General features: G+C 39.1%; 2 protein-coding genes across 2 annotated transcripts; one reads left to right on the forward strand and one right to left on the reverse strand.

Moving 5' to 3' along the window:
* Positions 1 to 9,073: 9,073 nt before the first annotated feature.
* Positions 9,074 to 10,828, reverse strand: LOC110866233 (palmitoyl-monogalactosyldiacylglycerol delta-7 desaturase, chloroplastic). Its single transcript, XM_022115492.2, has 5 exons — positions 10,523 to 10,828; positions 10,124 to 10,264; positions 9,895 to 10,035; positions 9,699 to 9,805; positions 9,074 to 9,587 (listed from the first exon to the last, which is right to left on the reverse strand). The coding sequence occupies exons 1-5, from the start codon at positions 10,766 to 10,768 to the stop codon at positions 9,389 to 9,391; spliced, it is 834 nt and encodes a 277-aa protein (XP_021971184.2). The 5' UTR covers positions 10,769 to 10,828; the 3' UTR covers positions 9,074 to 9,388.
* Positions 10,829 to 15,191: 4,363 nt separating this feature from the next.
* Positions 15,192 to 18,707, forward strand: LOC110867867. Its single transcript, XM_035974869.1, has 7 exons — positions 15,192 to 15,543; positions 15,640 to 15,829; positions 17,442 to 17,536; positions 17,642 to 17,675; positions 17,775 to 17,849; positions 17,993 to 18,181; positions 18,456 to 18,707. Exons 2-7 carry the CDS (start codon positions 15,674 to 15,676, stop codon positions 18,705 to 18,707), a joined length of 801 nt encoding a protein of 266 aa, XP_035830762.1. The 5' UTR covers positions 15,192 to 15,543; positions 15,640 to 15,673.
* The last annotated feature ends 611 nt before the right edge of the window (positions 18,708 to 19,318 follow it).

Here is a 19,318-nt window from a genome sequence, read left to right on the forward strand (position 1 = left end):
AAGAGTTGGAGGTGCTTTCGGGAGCAACGATGTTGTTATAATCCGAATGCGATATCAATTATTCTCCTTGATCGTCGTCTTGAGATGAATTAGTTATTTCCATCTCAAGTTCTCTTATCAAATGGAGAATTACTTCTTCCATTTGAAATAATTCTTCGAGAATCATATCATCTAGAAGAGATGATTAAGAGCATTCGAGGGAGAGATAGGGATTGTTTTTACTTTCGCCCATCTTAAGGTTACAGGAAACGATGGGCCTATACAGTGGGGAATGTAATTTAAAAAATAGAGTTAATTACAGTTTTAGTCACTGTGGTTTGTCAAAAATCACTATTTCAGTCCATTAGTTTAAAAATTGCGATTTCAGTCCCCGTGGTTCACTTTCGTAACCATTTCAGTCCACCTTGTAACCATTTCAGTCTCTGTACTTAACAGAATAATGGATTGAAATGGTTACGAAAGTGAAACCACAGGGACTGAAATGGTTACGAAAGAGAAACCACAGGGATTGAAATCGCAATTTTTAAACTAATGGACTGAAATAGTGATTTTTGACAAACCACAGGGACTAAAACTGTAATTAACTCTTAAAAAATAACATTTTAAATCTTCATGAGATCCGCCACATATTTGACACCACGCACCATAAGAGGAGCGAAAGTAAAAATGATCAGTATCACTCATGTTTGTGTCAGAAATTACCAACCGTCGGGATCTTACGGTTCTGTTTTCAGTATCTGAAGCTTGGGCACGGGGGCGTGTTCAGTGGGCACGGCCCAGTGGTCAGCTACTGTCTGACTTAAAACAGGATTGCCAGTACCAAAGATTAGGCACGGGTGCATGTACAGCGGGCATGACCCTGTGCTGAGCTCTGCAGAAGCTGAAAAATTTAGAAAAATCCTAAAAAAAATAGAAAAAACAAGGAAAAATGATTAGGCCGTTGATTCCTAACTTTCTTAAAATCCATGTATCCCCGGCAACAGCGGCAAAAACTTGATGCGTGTTGAGTGTGATATGTTCTTATTAATAATTTTAGCCCATTTTACACATTAGTCAAGTTTTAAATTTATAAAACATGATATTCTACTAACACTAAACACACATATGGGCAAGTGCACCCATCGTGAGCGTAGTATAGCGTTAGCATGATACCGAGGTCGTCCAAGGACACAAGAGCTTTTAGTACCGGTTTATCCTCAACGTCTAATCAAATCAAAATTTTTAGAAAAGGTTTTAAACATGAAAAATAAAAACTAAAATGCTGAAAATAAAAATAAAAATAAAACAGATAGACAAGATGAATCACTTGGATCCGACTCGCCTTTAATGTAACCTTTGATGATTTCCGCACTTTTGCACTTTTTAAGAGATTATCTTAGTTATAGTAGTAGGCCCCTCTTTTGAAGGTGACGTTACCCTCAACCTAGTGGTTTGAGTCAGCAAGGATACAATCCCAAAGGGTCGGAATATTGAAAGATAATTAATTAAGTTATTAATGCGTAGAGTGGTAGGCCCCTCTTTTGAAGGCGACGTTACCCTCGGCAAAGTGGTTTGAGTCAGCAGGGATACAATCCGAAGTAGCCGGGTTAATGTATTAATAGTAGTATACATATGAGGGGATCAAGCCATTCGGACCCCCGCCATCCAATACCAGTGGGTATTGAAGGTGGTCCTAGTAAGCTTGACCCAGGTCCTTACTAAACCATTCCCTTAACCCCCGACCAGGTAGCCAACATATCTCTATATAGACCGTAGAGATATGAATAGTGAAAATCTTTTACTTTATATAGACAGTAAAGTAATGCCAAGACAACAGGACAAATGATAAAGAAGTTTCACCTTCAAGATAAGAAACTAGTTATTAAAGTCATTAATACAAAACCAAATAAAAAGTGTGAAACAATTAAAAATCAAAAGTATTACATTAAATGCTTGTTTTCACCAAGTGATGTAAGAGACTTAGCCAAACATGGCATTTGATTGACAAGAACTCTTACTATCAATCTTGGATCCCGAGACTACTACACACACTCTAAGGTGGATGATGGATTATGGTGGTGGATGTGGGTGTTGTAGTGGTGGTGAAGTCGGAGAGAGGAGGTTTGCCAAGGGATGCCTTTGAAGTGAGCCAAGCAACCCTATTTATAGTCTGAACAGAAGCCCGGACAAGGCCCTGTGGCCATCATCTTTCTCTTTCTTCATTAATTGCAACTGTCTGCATTAGTTAGGCTCCACACGCCCCCGTGTTCGCTGGGCACGACCCCGTGTGCAAAAGCGTATCTATACTATCAAGATTTGCAAGATTCTGCGAATCTTAGCGTTGACCACGCCCCGTGCTGAGCTGGGCACGCCCCCGTGCTGGGAATAGAAGCTTCTACAACTTTGTCATTTTCTGCAGATACCTGGCCACGCCCCAGTGTCCGCTGGGCACGGAGCCGTGGCCAGCCTTCTGTTTCTTGTTTTTGCTTGGGAAGATGCTGTCGAGGGGTCGGGTATGCCACGTTTATTCCTTTTCTTTGTATTTATGTTAGTTTTTGCTACATATATTTTCCTTTTGTTCATTTAAGCTCATTTGGTCCTGAAAATACAAAAGGAAGATAAAAGCACACTTTTTCCCACATTAGTACTAAAAAAAGGTTAGTTTTATGCCTCATTTGATGTAATTTATATGTTGCATTTTACACACATCAGTGCCTTTTCGTGAAACCCTTTCTGAACATTTCTACCGTCGTGTCTTCCCACTCATAACTGCCCTCAATCATCACACCTATAACTGCAACCCAAGTCCCTTCTCACAATAATCTATTGATGTTGATTTACAACCATAATTGTTTTGTGTACAAGCATTTTCATGCCTCCTAACACTTGCCTTCTTCCCTCGATTTCACGTCTGCACATCACCAAATTCATATATGTCGTTGCTTATTCGTTTTTTCCCATAATGATGGTGGTACAGGTAAACAACGCATGTGGTACCACCACCGCAACCACAAAACCTAAGCCAGTTTTACTGCCGCTACCAAAGCCATGGCAGCGGCTGTTCTTAACTCAAATCTCTTAAGAAAGAGGAAGGAAGAGGAGGCCATCATCTACGATTTAAGCAATGGATCTGAACGGGTGGGGCTCCTCAGATTCGTTTGTTGGAGAGAAGGGAGACGAGGGGATGTGATGGTTGGAGTGAACAAAGGCCGTCGGAGTCATCATCGTCGAGTGCCAGCGGTTATGGTTCGTTGAAGAAGATAAAAGGGGCGCAGGAGTGGTGGTACTCATGGTGATGTGAAGGCGAAACGGTGGCAGAGTGTTTGAAACCAGAATGTTGCACGGGGAATGTTGAAGGTGAAAATGTTTTTAACTCTACTTTTTGTTGAATGGTCGTTCCCCCAAAAAAAGTTAACCCTACTTAATTTGGAATGGTTTGCCAAAGTTCGATGTTAGGCTCTTAGCATGATTATATGGAATGGAATCATGTTAATGCCAAATTTCGATGCTAGGTTGTTATATGGAATGGAGGCATGTTAAATTGAAATTAACAATAGAAAGCTACGTAATCCAATTTGGTCAATGTAAATTAATTGATAAGTGTTACATGTTATTAATATTATAGGCTAATGCGTGTTACTATCACATATAATAAGATTAGCAACTCGATGTGTCAAGCTGTTGTCAATGATGAAGATACGTACTTATTATAAATTTGTCAATTAAAGGAAAATTTATAAATTTTTATTCATCTAAGTTTATAGATCTGTATATAAACATTGGAACTTAATCTAGTTAATTAACAAAATGGTTTGTAATTATTTGTAATCTATTAATTTTTTTAAGTGGTTAGTATTTGGTAGGTTTGAATGACAATATTCTAATTTTTATATGTTAAAGTTAGTGGTTATTTTTAATAACATTATAATTCACAAGTATGTATAGTGAAACTAAACACATTCATAATAAATACCCCGCCTCAACGCGCGGATTGACCTTAACTCATTGTATACATTTATTGAAGCAACAATGAGAACAGAGAAATCCACACATTATAAACTAAACATAACAATTAGAACATACAAATAAGACTAAGTAAAATTACTCTTCATATTTAGGTTCTTATATTATCACTTTAATTTATTAAGAGAAGAAGTGTTATAGACTTTTTTAGTAGGCAAACACTCCAAGAAATTAGAGGAAGAACAACTGATTTGGGGAAATTTTCTGATATATTTTCCAAACAAAAATGCAGAATTTAAACATGCTGGAGACCAAGGCTCATCACCCATGTCCCTTATTTCATGGAGATCATGCACTACATGACATGCACCCCTAACCTACTTGCAACAATTAAACATGTGACTTAAAAGAAACGTAGATCCTAAATGCAAACAAAATGCAGAATTAAATAACTTGAGCTTCAATCCATAAATCTGCTGGGCTTCTAGACATTTGGCTTGGGCCTGTTGACTGCGGATGGACGTGGTGCGGCTGGATCTGCTATTGGGCCGGCCCGAGTTGTATCATCACCCTCCCCTGGAGAACTGGCATTGTCCTCAATGACTGGAAAAAACAGAAATTGATCTTTAATGAGCGAAGTGTCTTCCCAAGTGGCGTCTTCGAGTGGTCGTTTTTCCCATTTGATCAGCAGTTGTGGTTGATTGGTGTTGCCCAAGCGGTGATCGAGAATGGCTTCTTGTAACATTTCGACAGGATCTTCCAGCTGACCCGAATCAATAGGAATTTGAGACGGTTTAGCAGTGCCATGGCTAGCTTTTAAGAGTGACACATGAAAATTTGGGTGAATTCTTGACGTGGCTGGTAGGTCTAATTTGTAAGCAACCTTGCCAATACGGTCAAGAATCTTGTATGGTCCAAAGAAACGACGAGATAACTTATGGTTTTTTCGTTCTTGCACTGGCTTCTGACGATAATTTTGAAGTTTCAAATAAACCCAATCGCTGATGTTAAATTCTTTGTCTAACCGTTTCTTATTTGCTTGAGTTACCATACGAGCTCGAGCGTTTTCCAGCGAAACTTTCAAAGTTGCTAAAATTTGTTGATGGCTGGTCAGAGATGTATCAATAGAAGCTGTTTTATTAGAACCCGAAACGTAATCGTGAATAGAGTTGGCATCTCGTCCATACAAAGCCTAGAAAGGAGTCATGTTGATCGATGAGTGAAAGCTTGTATTATACGAGAATTCAGCCAAATATAAAAAAACGTTCCTAAGTGGCTGGTTCATCAAAGACGAATGCACGAAGATATGATTCCAAACAATGATTAACCATTTCCGTCTAGCCATCCGTTTGAGGATGGTAAGCGCTCGAATGCAGTAATTTGGTTCCAATTTGCTTGAATAATTATTTCCAAAACCGACTCAGAAATGTTGGATCACGATCAGAAACTATTGACTTGGGAAGGCCGTGGAGACGATATATTTCACGCAAGAAAATGGAAGCCAATGATATTGCCGTATAATGGCCCGGTAATGAAATAAAATGAGCAAATTTAGAAAGACGATCGACAATTACCCAAATCGTTGTTTTCCCTTTCGATGGCGGTAATCCCGTGAAGAAGTCCATAGAAATTTCATTCCATGATGCTTCCGGAATGGGCAGTGGTTGTAGTAAGCCATACGGCCTATGGTTGGGCGTTTTCACAGCTTGGCATATAGTGCAATCCTTCACAAACTTTGAAACATATATTTTCATACCCAGCCAAATAAATGAGGTTGCTAACCTTTTCATCGTTGCGTTAACGCCCGCATGACTACCCAAAAATGATGAATGAAATTCTTGCAATAGGTGTGTCGTAAATTTGGAATAGGTGGTACCAATATTTTACCATGTAGGTAGACGAGGCCGTCCCGATAAGGATGATAAGGAAATCCCGTACGGTTATTTTCAATTTTAGCGACTAACTGTTGACCCAGGTTGTTTGTTGTGAAGTAATTTTTGATTTCCTCCAGCCAAGGAGCCGTTAGGTGCGATAACGCCAGCATGGTCGGAATGTCAATTTGGCTTAAAGAATCGGCAACCGTATTCTCCTTTCCGGGCTCATAATGTATCTCGAAATCATAACCGATTAGTTTAATGACCCATTTTTGTTGTTCGGGAGTTTGGATGGTTTGGGTTAGCAAATGTTTAAGACTATGGTGGTCGGTGTAAATGCGAAAACGTCGGCCGAGAAGGTATTGACGGCACTTCTGAACGGATTCGGTCACAACATATAATTCCTTAGTGTAAGTCTATTGGCCTTACATGGTAGGATAAAGCTTTTTGGAGAAAAAGGCAATAGGTCTATTGTTTTGGGAGAGGACAACACCAATGGCGTGACCGGAAGCGTCTGTAGTGAGGTTAAATGGCTTTGTGAAATCGGGTAACGCTAAAGTCACCAAGTTTTGCATGTGCTTTTTAAGGGTGGCGAAGGCTTCAGTAGCGACTGTTGGCCATGCAAACTCTTTGAGTTTGAGCAAATCGGTTAAGGGTGAAGCAATGTGTGCATAAGTAGGAACGAACTTTCGGTAATAACCCGTAAGGCCTAAAAAGGCTCGTAAAGTGGTGAAGGAAATAGGTGTAGGCCATTGTTGAATGCAATGAATTTTGTCGGGTTCAGGGGCTACTCCCAATTGCGAGATTCGATGACCCAAAAAGGATAATTCGGCGACTGCAAAAACACATTTGGATGCCTTTGCATGAAAGTGATTTTGTAACAAGGTCTCAAAGACATACCATAGATGAGTGTAATGATCCTCCTTTTTGGCATTGTATATTAAGATATCATCAAAAAAATGAGGACAAATCATCGTAACACCGAACGAAAAAGATCATTCATAGCCGATTGAAACGTGGACGGCGCATTAGAAAGTCCAAACGGCATTACAAGAAATTCATAATGACCGTCGGTAGTCCGAAAAGCTATTTTGTGAATATCCTGTGGTGCGACTCGGATTTGGTGATATCCCGACCGGAGATCGATCTTAGAAAAAATAGTTGCACCATGCAACTCATCCAATAATTCGTCAATGGTTGGAATAGGAAAACGATCTCGAATAGTCACGACGTTAAGTGCCCGGTAATCTACACAGAAGCGCCAGGTGCCGTCTTTTTTTTAAATAAAAGCACGGGTGATGAAAAAGGACTTTAACTCGGACGATTAATACCATCCTTAAGCATTTCGGTGATTAATTGGGTCATGATTTGTTTTTGGAAATGTGGGTATCTGTATGGTTTAACATTGACAGGTCCGGTTTCGTTGTGAAGTGGAATATGGTGATCATGTGGCCGTGATGGAGGTAACGAGTGTGGTTCTGTGAATAAGGTTTGGAAGGTGTGTAACAAGGTGTGAAGTTTCGGGTCTGTGTGAGATGGTACGGTTGGTTCAGAGACAATACTCGAGCTAGTATCCATTAAAAGTGCATGAAAAGAAGCAACATAATCATGACAAATTAATGACGAAAGGGAACTCGGGGATACCTGTTGGGAAAATGGTTCACCGCGAAGAGTTGTGAGAACACCCGAATTCCGAAACGACAATTCTGGAATCGAGAAGTTAGCTGTGATGGATCCCAATGTACTTAACCAAGAAATTCCCAAGACGACGTCGGCACCCTGTACCGGAAAAACGAAAAACGAAATATGGAAATTTGTTTTTTGGAGTTGAAGTGGAACATCCGGACAATAGCCTTCACAATGTATAAACTGGTCGATCCCCACCATGACCGCAAACGGTTGAAGAGATTTGGTAGGTAGGTGGAGTGACGCAGCAATCCGAGGTGGATGAGATTATGCGTGCTTCCACAATCAATCAATACAGTGACGGGTTTGCCATTGATATACCCCGTCGCGTAACGTTTGAATGGAACAAAGACCGAAAAATGCCGCATCGGACAGAGACATGAATTGTGGAGGTTGCTGATCGTCAGAGGTGGTTTGGTCAGGGAATTCAGGTAAGGGGACTGATCGTCGTTATCCACTATCAACAAAAACTGAGGTGGAGAACACTTGTGGCCAGGGAAGTATTTTTACGGGCACCAGAAACAAAGGCCCTCTTTGCGACGTTGTTGGATCGCTTCGGGGGAAAGCTTGGTAAATGGTAAGGGTTTCGGAGGAGATGGTAACAATGGAGGTGCAAGGTTGGTCTGATTTTTAGGAGATGTAGTTGAAGTTGTTGGCTGGGGTGATAAAGGGGTAAACTGGGTAGTCATGGGTGTCGAGGCTGTATAAGATGTAGAAGGCCAAGACTTTTGGGCTTCGCAGAGTGGGCCAATTTATCCTCCACACGACGGGCTAGGCCAGAGGCTTCATAAAGAGAAATGGGCCGGATAATTGCAAGCTTCGATTGAATTTCTGGTTTAAGACCAGATAGAAAACAATTAAGTAGGGTTTGAGGAGATAACCCTGTGATTCTGTTACTGAGACGTTCGAACTCATTCTGATATTCTGTCACTGACGAGGATTGTCGGAGTTTGAACAACGTAGCCTCGTGATTTTTGAAGGTCGATGGTCCGTAACGCAACTCAACGGATCGTTTCAAATCGGTCCACGAGCCGAGTAATCGGTTATTCGACTGGTGTTGGTACCATGAGAGCGCATCACCGATAAAATGGAAGGCGGTGATTGTCACATGTTTAGCCGGAGGTATTTAGTAGTATGTATAATATTTTTCCGCTTGGAATATCCAAGCAAGTGGGGTATTAGGAGGGTATTGTTGCGCGGGTTTGGGGCCGAGGTTGGTAGAGTCTAGGTTTGAAGGTCCGGAGGCAATTTGGTCAGTCAATTGTGTGATGTGATTGACCAGACAGGCTGTGTTGTCGGTTTGGCCATCAAGTTCGGTATTAAGGTTTGAAGTGGCTTCAACATGGGCAGCTAGGGTGTTTTTAATGTCGGTTTGGGGGTTGGCAGCGGTGGTGGAAATTTGGATCAGCTGGTTCAACTGGTCGGTGATGGTAGGGGGAAAATCATCGGAACCCAATTGATCTTTGTGAGATGGCATAGCGGAAGGTGAAACGAGAATAAAAGCACCAAGATGTTATAGCCTTTTTTAGTAGGCAAACTCCAAGAAATTAGAGGAAGAACAAGTGATTTGGGGCAATTTTCTGATATATTTTCCAAACAAAAATGCAGAATTTAAACATGCTGGAGACCAAGGCTCATCACCCATGTCCCTTATTTCATGGAGATCATGCATAACTACCTACATGACAAGCACCACTAACCTACTTGCAACAATTAAACATGTGACTTAAAAGAAACGTGGATCCTAAATGCAAACAAAATACATAATTAAATAACTTGAGCTTCAATCCATAAATCAGTTGGGCTTCAGGACATTTCGCTTGGGCCTGTTGACTGCGGATGGACCTGGTGCTGCTGGAATCGCTGTTGGGCCGGCCCGAGTTGTATCAAGAAGCAAACGACTTCTTAAGTTTGTGATCCTCGGTTGGTAATTTGACATTTGTGGCTAACCCGATTGCTTCAAGAAGCCTTATCACATACCAACAAAAGTCAATTTGCCACCATTCTAACCCATGTCGAGCTGAAAACTCAAATGCATGGTGATTATTATGCCACCCTTCACCAAAAGTAACCAATGCTACCCACCTATATACATACGTAATTAGTATTTAGTGTGTAATTACCATTACCAAATACTAATGTAACACATACCTAATATATAAATGAATGTTATTTTTTATTTTTTTTTAACCTTACCAATTATTCTTGGAGAGATCTCCAGTGTTCCATGTCTGGTTTCCCCATATATGGCAGGCCGAGTTCACGAGAAAAGTCATGTGATATCCCCATATGGCTCCAACTCCCTACGTATCATATATCATATCTTGAGCATGTCAATCACACTCTATTTACCACACAAAGATGGAAAATAATCAAACAAATTTTTATGTACCACGACCCAAACGAGGTAGGTAAATCCACCAAAAAGATAAATGAGGGCAGCAAACGCAAATGGGTGGAGTATATATGTTCTCTTGATGAATCTATAAAATGCTTGATTCTTTAAATCCTCTACATTTTTACGCTCTTGATACTACAAAATCATATATAATCAGCTTAAACAAGATATTTGGCAGAAAGAAACATTTATTTTTATCTTTTGGAACATGAACACAAAGTACCTTTTCAAAAATATAACCGCTATCAAAGATCCATCCCATATGACTAAACCAAAATCCGAATATTGGAGAGTGTGGGTCTTTCTCGGAATCAACGAACTGATGATGATATCTATGCATGCTCACCCAAAATATGGGATCCCTCTATTAACATATATGATTCATTTGTTACACCACATCAAAAAGAGCACGTAAATTAGACAAAGTTAAACGTAAAACTTTATGAGAACAATCTTTTTTCTTTCTTAAAAAGCTTAGTAGAACAGAAAGTTAATATATTGAATAAACTTCAAGACCTGTTGCTACTTTTCTGAAACCGTACAAGTAAAACAAGATTTAGTGACACTTTCTCTTAATGTCACTTTACCTCTAATGACATTTGAAGAAACAAATATAACAAACCTGAACAGTTAGGACTCCAAGATAAGCAAAGGTGTACTCAAGCCATTTGGGAAGCTTGAAACTGTGGTGTGCTAGGTTACGATGATACGACAAAGTTATACCAAAAATTCCGCACAATACATAGGTGGTAAAACCTGCCCAGAATGCACCCCAAGTAAACGTAAAGGGCGCGAAAAGTGCAAGCAAGTGAACACCTAGCATCCCTACAGCTATTTTGACATCAACAGTTCTCCATTTACGACCCATGAAGAGGTTTCTCCTTCTGGTAACCTTCACATCCGAGAAAGGTATTTTTCCATATTCTGAGGCCTTTACTCCTTGTGAAACTGTGATCAAATTTCTCATTTTTGAATGGTCAGAAAAATGTGTGTAGCATTTGCAGTCTAGTATATTGCTATTTATAGTAAAAATCTCTTCCAACATCCTGAAGGACAAATACCGCATGGGACTGTGGCCCCATTGTACTATTCAAATTCTTTACAAGTAAACTCAAAACTCCATTTTGGTCCCTGAGGTTTGGTCACTTTTATCACTTTAGTCCAAAACTCAAAACTTTTAAATCTGGGTCCGTATAGTTTCACTTTTATTGTCATTTTGATCCAAAAATGAAATCACATGATATTTGTGTAATAAAATCCTGCTATTTTGTCCTTTCCTCAGGGGCAAAATGGTCATTTTAAACATTAATAAAAAACTTCAAAACTCTGCACTCTCTCGCTCTCTCTCTAAACACCCCTATGTCTCTCTCTAAACACCCCTCTCTCTCTTCTCTCTCTCTAACAACACCACCACCTCCTCCCCCTTTTCACCACCGCCACCACTACCTCTTGTGGGAAACAGACAAGAAAAACAATGAGAAAAGTGGATTTTGACTCAAAAAAAGTCGAGATTTTTAACCAATCTTTCTGCACATTTCATCACGTAATTCAATCATCAATGGCGTATGCATCCAACACCCATCAATAATATTAACCAACCCAACATAAAACTACCCATCAACCACGGTCCCATTCATTAAATGCTTTTGTGCAAGAATCAAGATTTCCACTGTGTGATCGCCTAATTTTCCCCTTTTTAAAACACTCACATTTCAAGAAGATTTCACAAAACCCAAGTAGAATAATTGGCCTCTGAGGTATGCTGTTTTGATATAATTTATCAAGATTGTTTGGTTTTTGTTCGAATTGTTAGCAGAAGTCGTTGATTATTATCTTCATTATGATGAGGTTTTGGTGTTTTGGCACGAAACAGGGGGTTACTCACATGATTAGAAGACATGATTGTAACAGTGGAATTGAGAGACAAATGGACAAACAATAATAGGAATTATGAATGTCTTGGTAACCGGTAATTATTGCCGGCAAACCCTATATATATGTCTTCACTAGAACGGTTATACGAGTAGTTATGTTTGGCGGGAATAACCGCTTATTTGAAACGGTATTATCCGACCAACATACCCATTCAATTCTATCTGTCCATTTACATACATATCTAATAAGTATAAGTTTAATACATACAATAAATATAATTATGTTTATATATATATAACTAATACTCTCCCCTAAACATAATTAGGTTTAAGGGAGGTCTTGATGACACTGTAATTAGCTTCAGTGATTGCTTTCTTTGCCCTTGTGAAATCAAACCTTTTTCTTTGTTTCAGTTTCTTGATTCCATGCCAGTCACCCCCACCATAAAATGCATAATGATCTTCAGCTATGTCTTGAGAGGCTTCCGATTGTTCTTGTAATCCTGCATCTGTCTGATCTGTAAACAAGGCATATTGTTTTACTTCCTTCTCCACCGCTCCAGAACTACTCGAACATTCAGCCATTTCTGATTGACCTGCACCAGTTATATCTTTCTTATCGCCTTCACTCATGCGCTGCCTGGGATCCACCACCTTTTCTTCCTCTATTCCGATTGCTTTTTCCTGTGTTAACTTGAACTTGTAGTAGTATACAAGTACGTCCAAATACATAGCGTATATCAAACGCATGTATTCACCATCCTCATACTCGAATCCTGTGTCTTTTGCTATCATCGACCACATACCATTCTCTGTGATTCGCCGGTGGCCCCCTTCTCTCTTTACTGCCATATACAGGTCTAATAATCCCACTTTCCGATTGTTTGTTGCATATGCCGGTAACGGTCTTGATTGAATCTCCAGTTTTTCTTTAATAAACCACTCTATCATGTTTTCAAAAACAGTTTCAAGATAGCATTTATACTTGATGACATAGTCTTCATCTTCAAGCATGTGTAATAAGGCCTTGCAATCTTGAAAATCTTTGAAGACCATTGCTTGTAAAATCAGAATATTCCAGTCCGGTTCGTTGGTTGAAATATTCAAATTTTCGAAGTATTCATTTAGAAATTCTGTTTTGAATTTCTCATGATCGGAATTCTTACTAACCACATATTGTTTTTCTAATTCTCCGATCTCTTCCTCTTTCGTTAAACCGGTATGATTGTTCCTTTTATTGTATATAGGAACACTAAATATTGGTGTAGGTCCCTCGGAGGTTGAGGTTAAACCTATTCCTTGTTATGTTTAACACACTAGCAAGTGCGGAATCCAAGCTAGAGTGCAAACCGAAGTTTAGATGAAAAGCAAAGTAACAAGAGAAAGAGTAGACAAGCAATATATCAAAGTTTTCTCTTGTATTTCAGTGGACACGGTTACAACCCTTGACCAAACTGAAATGCTCTCTTACAAGACCTTGGGTTCACTCACAAATGCTCTCAATATAAACTTGAACAACTGCTGAGAACTATAACAACTGACTGTGAAGTGAAACCCACATGGGATATATATACCCATAACAGTTGACATGCACGAAGGATAAGCAGTTCTGGTCGAAGGATCATCTATCGACCAGAAAGTCCATCGAAAGACTCCGAAAGATCCATATGTACCTCGAAGGATGATATATCCTTCGAGGTCCATAAGTATCCAACGAAAGATCATCTTTCGAGGTCATCGAAGGATACAATCCATCATTCGATGACATCCTTCGAAGCATACATATTAAACACAAGGTGTTGACTGTTTGGCCAAGTCAAACCAGGAGGATGGTTGACTTGGTCAAACATTTAGTCAAACTCTTAAACAAATACAACAAAAGACGTAAACACAACAGACAAAAGACATCGTTTTATACATTACAAAATACAGACAAAGTACAGACACAAGTGCACCAACAAACTCCCCCTTGGCTGTAGCTTTGTCTCGGTCTTCGTGTCTCTAAGTCTCGGACGTCCTTTCCACTGTCAGATGATGAGATGACCATGCACTTCCTGCGTTGACCAGCAGATTGAAGCAGTATCGGGCCATCCTTTGAAACTTCATAGCTTGATCTCGATCCTGAACTAAGTAGTTTATCTCATGATCCTTCAGAACAATAATATCCGATCTGGACATATTAGTAATCCACATCGGATCTATTATCCTGAAGTTCTCCAGACTATCTCTGAAGAGGATCACCGCTTCTCCAGTATCAGCATCGTAAACCCAGCAACGGAAGTTTCCAAGAAAGTCAGTCTTCATCTTCAGCAAGGGTATCTTCTTCATCACCTTGGGAGGATCATATACCAAACGATAACGAGCTGTGTTTGTCTCTGGATCAAGTGTAAACCTAATCTGCTCGTATCTGGGAAACTGTGGCTTGTACAGAGGATCCTTCCAACCCAATCTCCTTTCCAACCTGATTTTCTTAGCGAACAGATCCACCATCTTTTCTTCGCTCCGATTGATGACATCTAGTTGGGCTAATACTGCAACATCATAATATGGAAGTGTGAGAATACTGAGGAGAGTTCTGAAATACTGAAGACCCGTTTCTCTTTTCACGACCATGCAGTGAAGATCTTTGACAAACATCCAACTAATAATGCAACCCCGAGCACGATTCTTCTCTAGCCTCATATAGTTAACCTGTTCCAATGGAGCGAGCGGAGGAGGATTCCTAGCAAGGAAATCCGCTCGCCATTCATTCACGGTTTTCACACGGTTTTCTTGAGCTGATGGCGAATCAGAAGAAAGATTGGCGAACTCTGCAGTCTTTTCAGCCACAAAATCATCATCAAGGGCATTCACCTCCGCATTGTCCTTTCCGACATATACAGGACGATCAGGATCCGAACCGATGAAGATTTCATCTATTGAAGAGAAATCGGTTTGATCCTGAACTAACGGAGTGTTATCAATCATGCTTACTGCAACATCATCCAATTCCGTCAGAGCCAGTATCTGTTCATCCGACATTTCAGAAACATATTCTCCCTCTTCTAACATTTCACCCGTAACTGGATGAAACTTCTGAGCACCTGAGGATTCAGGGAGATCTGTAAACGTTTCTGCTTCAATACTAATATGTTCAGGCCCTGTAGATGTTTCTAGTGTCTCTGTCTGCTCAGATGGCCCAGTGGTAGCTGTTGGAGGAGCAGAAGGAGTGTCTTGACACTACTAGAAAGCCGTTTCAGTGGGACTCCAACACCTCAGTTGTCGTATCTTCTCTGGTGGCTCATTATACAATTTTATATATTTTCGAAATTCTTGTGAATAGAAATGTTATTTTGTCGTTTTATGTTTACATTCGAAACTTACAATATTGGTTTTGAACTGATGTTAACAGAACTTTTTTTTTTTTTTTTTTTTTTTTTGTAATATCATCTGTTGGTACCACATCTTAGGTCTGGTTGGGTGGGATACATAACACTGGTCAACAGTGATCTAAATCGATGGCTGCTAACCATATCAGATTTACAGTTCGGTAACCCGTTTATTTTGTCTCCATTTCAGTGACAGAACATATGAGGTTATGGAGATGATTTTATACTACATTCTAGTGGAGTGACTGTCTGTAGGGCACCCTTTGGGCAAATGCCAGCACTGATTAATTGGCTATACTTGAAAGAAAAAAAATATAAAAAAATTAAAAAGCCTGCTTCGGTAATTCGCCAGTTCAACCAGTCCGACTTGTAACCAGCCGGTTCATAGTCCGACCTATCTGGTTAGTTTACACAGTTTCATAATGTTTGACTTTTTCAAGTTTCAAATTTTGTGGACTTTTTATTGTTGTTGATTGACTTTTTCTTAATGTTTATAGTGGTTTTCCAGTATGGTTGAAGTATGTTCCTGGTATGAGCTTCAGAACTGATAATGAGTATGGTGCACAAGGGAAGTCACTTGGACCCCCTAGAAAAGCATACATGAATTGGGCCGCAAAAATGGAAGTCGGACTGAACACATGCGTCCCGTGGTCAATGTGCAAGGAAGAGGATGCACCTGACCCCGTGGTTAGTTTTCTTGATGCCTCATTCTGTCACTAAAGGGTTCCTTACTTCCTTCATATGTTTTGGTATATATGTCCGAATGAGCCGAATGGGTAATACGTCAAAACCTGTTCAGGTCAAAATAGCTAAATTTTTTCCACATGTTAACACGGGTCAAGGGGGTTAACCAAAAACCTTTTTTGTTCAATAACTTTCAAAGTTATATCATCAGTAATAAACTATGTTTTTGCATATTATCCTTTTAGTTAATGTTTCCTTTTTATTTTACCTCGCTAGAGATTCTAGATGTCTCTCTAATCATGCATGAATAACTCTTAAAGTAGGGGTGCAAACGAGCCGAGCCGAGCTCGAGCTCGACCAGGCTCGAGTTCGATTAACTTATGAGAGCTCAGGCTCGAGCTCGGCTCGAAAACAAAGCTCGAGCTCGGCTCGTGTGTATTTTCTCAAGCTTGCCGGCTCGGGCTCGGCTCGTTTATTATCTATTAATTAGTATATTAAATAAAAATAATATAAATAATAGACTTTTTAGGCTCGTTTACTACATAAGCTTATTTTTAGGTTCGAGGTCAGCTTGTAAACAAGTTTAAATAAGCTTGGCTCGACTCGGCTCGTTTACACTAAGGCTCGATAAGGCTCGACGAGCCTAACGAGCTTCACATGCAAGGCTCGAGCTCGGGCTCGATAAACAAACGAGCTTTGTTTTGAGGCTCAAGCTAGGCTCGGGCTCGATAAGGCTCGGCTCGTTTTGAGTTTTTTCTCGAGCTAATCTCGAGTAGCTCGCGAGCCGCTCGGCTCGTTTGCACCCCTAGATTAAAGCATTTCAATGATACTCTCGAAATCTTGATCGGATAATTCGAGAAGAAAGAATGAATATTTGTCTTCTGTTACTAGATATAGACCAAAGGTTTTTGTTTTATAGAACCAGCACAATATTTAGTTGAAATAACCGAATGCTTCATGAGAAAGTGTCAGTTTTCGATATAATTAAATTGTTGAGTTTTAATTGGTTATCATCAGTAGTAACTTTATTAGCATGCAACTCCTCCAGCAATAATTTGGTTATCATCAGTAGTAACTTTATTAGGTGCATTAAATTCTATTTTTTCTCTTTTTAAGTAAGTTGACAGAGCTTTGGGTTTTTATCAGAAACCATATACAGCAATTGATCGAGAGCATACTCCAAGATATGTAAGTGGGGGGCAGGTTTGACTTTGGGTCTTGGTATGACTTTGGTTAGTTGTTTATGGCTGAACAAATATTTGAACCATGTTTCAGTTAAGTTGATTGTTAAATTAACCATTTAAGTTATCTAACATATAGGCTTTAATGGGAATCTTGTTAATATGATGTTTAGATGCTTGGTGATCGTTTTAACGTGAAATATTGTCTCACTATGAAGGGATCTCTTCATGTTATGGAGAAGTACTTCCATAAAAAGGTTAAAATGAGTAAAAATATATACTTAGAAAATTATACATACCTACAAAAGCCATCGTGATCTACAATGCTCTGTTTTGATTGGTTGACGCTTGTACGTGCCATTAATAGAATAGTTGGGTTTTTGGCTGTTCACGCTTGTTCGATACACTCATCTTGCATTTTTATTCTTTTCCAGGTTCGCTCCAATCCCCTCATCAGCTTTCTATCATTTAGGGCTGGTTATCCCTGCACCAGTATGCTAACAGGCTTGCATCTTGTTTGGCAACTAAGGTAATCGCTGCTCTACTTATATTATATATCTTTCACACTTGGATTTGATTTTATATGTTTTTTTTTGCAAGGACATTGACATTAGCCTGTTTGTCCCTCTTCAAGGTCTTGTAAATATATTCTCAACACACTTATGCAGGTGATTTTCCATATGCTGCTCTGTTTTTTTTCTTTTTACATTAATTAATGACAATTTAAGTGAGCATCTTATTTTTCAAGACTGTCCTTTTTTTTGCAGAGTTTTCAAAATAAGGGCTTGCTTTGTTGCTCCTTCTGTCACATGTTCGATGAAAGGGTTCAAGGATGTATTATGGTAACATTTTATATTTTCATTGTCATATCAGTGGTAAAGATTCTACTCACCAAAATATTTTCATTGTCATAACATTTTATATTTTCACTTAATGACGATTTAAGTGAGCATCTTATATTTTCATTGTTATTTTTTAATGGAAGCTTCTACTTGAGCTATTGCGAACGCGAGAAGCGATGTCTCACCAAATTTTCATGTTTGAGGTAATATTTTTGATAGTAGACTTATTTTTTTTTCCCATTTCATTGCTAATAGCTCTTTGTTTTCTCGCACGTAGGTGCTACCAAGGAAGCAGATGTCTAACAAGATTTTTATGCATAGGTAAATTCTTCGTTATGATACCGATTTCATGTCTGTGGTTTGTACACCGACTTCTAACGTCTAAATGTCTACTATATCGAATCAAACACTAGATTTTAGAATTGAAATCCCTAGTCTATGTTAGACAATGCAAGACGAGCGTGTTGGTTGATGGGGTCAAGAAAGTGTCAGGTTGAATATCGTAATTTTCTAAAACTGGAAATAGTCGTAAAACTGGAAACAGCAATAAAGGGAATTTTTTGTAGATTGAAAAGTTGAACTTAGTTATCATTGGTTGTTTTGTAGATTGAAAAGTTGAACTTAGTTATCAAGGAGCTCGTTAAGGAAAATGATGAAGAAAAAGAAAGGCTAAATGGAATTATTGCCGGGTTGTTGGCTGAAAAAGAAAAAGATAAGGTGGATAACGATGCTATGCTCGATACGATGTCACAAATTGAAGCTGTTTACAAATACAATTTGAAGATAGGCTACAAACATTTGGTTTTAAATGTTTCGATGTTTATCGTATTAGGATTTTTTAGTTATTTGATGTTTTAGCTAGTATTTCTATTAGAATGTTTTATATGCTTTGCTTTTGATACACATAAGTTTTATATAATTTTAGGTTTTCATGATCTTATTAGACTTTTTATATAATTTTGTAATTTTATTGATTATGTAATTTTTATGAAAAAAGAAAGGAAAAATCAACCTGAATAAAAAACCATATTCAAGCAATGACAAAATGGTAGCAAATAATTCAACTAGCTAGCTAAATACCCACCGGTTTTCAATGAAAATAGTGGTTAAATGGTGGCAAATCGGTAGCAAACATGGTGGTTAAATGGTGGTAAATCAGTAGCAAACAAGGTGGAGCGTAGCAACTTTTCAATGAAAATGGTGGTTAAATGGTGGCAAATCGGTAGCAAACATGGTGGTTAAATGGTGGCAAATCGGTAGCAAACAAGGTGGACCGTAGCAAACTAGAAGCGGTGGCAAATAATTTTGACCAATTTTGTGGTGGCAAAAATAAGGTGGAAAAATATAAAAATGGTGGCTATTTGGTGGCATTAGGGCAATTGACACGGGTGTTTTTGTCACTGCATTTTCAATGGCAAAATGGTGACAACAGGGAAATTGCTACTGTTTTGTGACCAAAAGTTTCATGA

The sequence above is a fragment of the Helianthus annuus genome, chromosome 7, assembly GCF_002127325.2.
Source record: "Helianthus annuus cultivar XRQ/B chromosome 7, HanXRQr2.0-SUNRISE, whole genome shotgun sequence".
Lineage (NCBI taxonomy): Eukaryota > Viridiplantae > Streptophyta > Magnoliopsida > Asterales > Asteraceae > Helianthus > Helianthus annuus.

What these genes read in the sequence shown, in the direction of transcription:
- LOC110866233 (XM_022115492.2), bottom strand. Translation starts at nt 10,768, where the DNA reads ATGGGTCGTAAATGGAGAACTGTTGATGTCAAAATAGCTGTAGGGATG. An exon ending in GCGGTTATATTTTTGAAAAG is followed by an intron (nt 10,036 to 10,123) that starts GTACTTTGTGTT and finishes ATGATTTTGTAG; the next exon opens with TATCAAGAGCGTAAAAATGT. An exon ending in GATCTCTCCAAGAATAATTG is followed by an intron (nt 9,588 to 9,698) that starts GTAAGGTTAAAA and finishes GTATGTATATAG; the next exon opens with GTGGGTAGCATTGGTTACTT.
- LOC110867867 (XM_035974869.1), top strand. Translation starts at nt 15,674, where the DNA reads ATGAGCTTCAGAACTGATAATGAGTATGGTGCACAAGGGAAGTCACTT. An exon ending in CATCTTGTTTGGCAACTAAG is followed by an intron (nt 17,537 to 17,641) that starts GTAATCGCTGCT and finishes TCCCTCTTCAAG; the next exon opens with GTCTTGTAAATATATTCTCA. An exon ending in GGGTTCAAGGATGTATTATG is followed by an intron (nt 17,850 to 17,992) that starts GTAACATTTTAT and finishes TTTTAATGGAAG; the next exon opens with CTTCTACTTGAGCTATTGCG.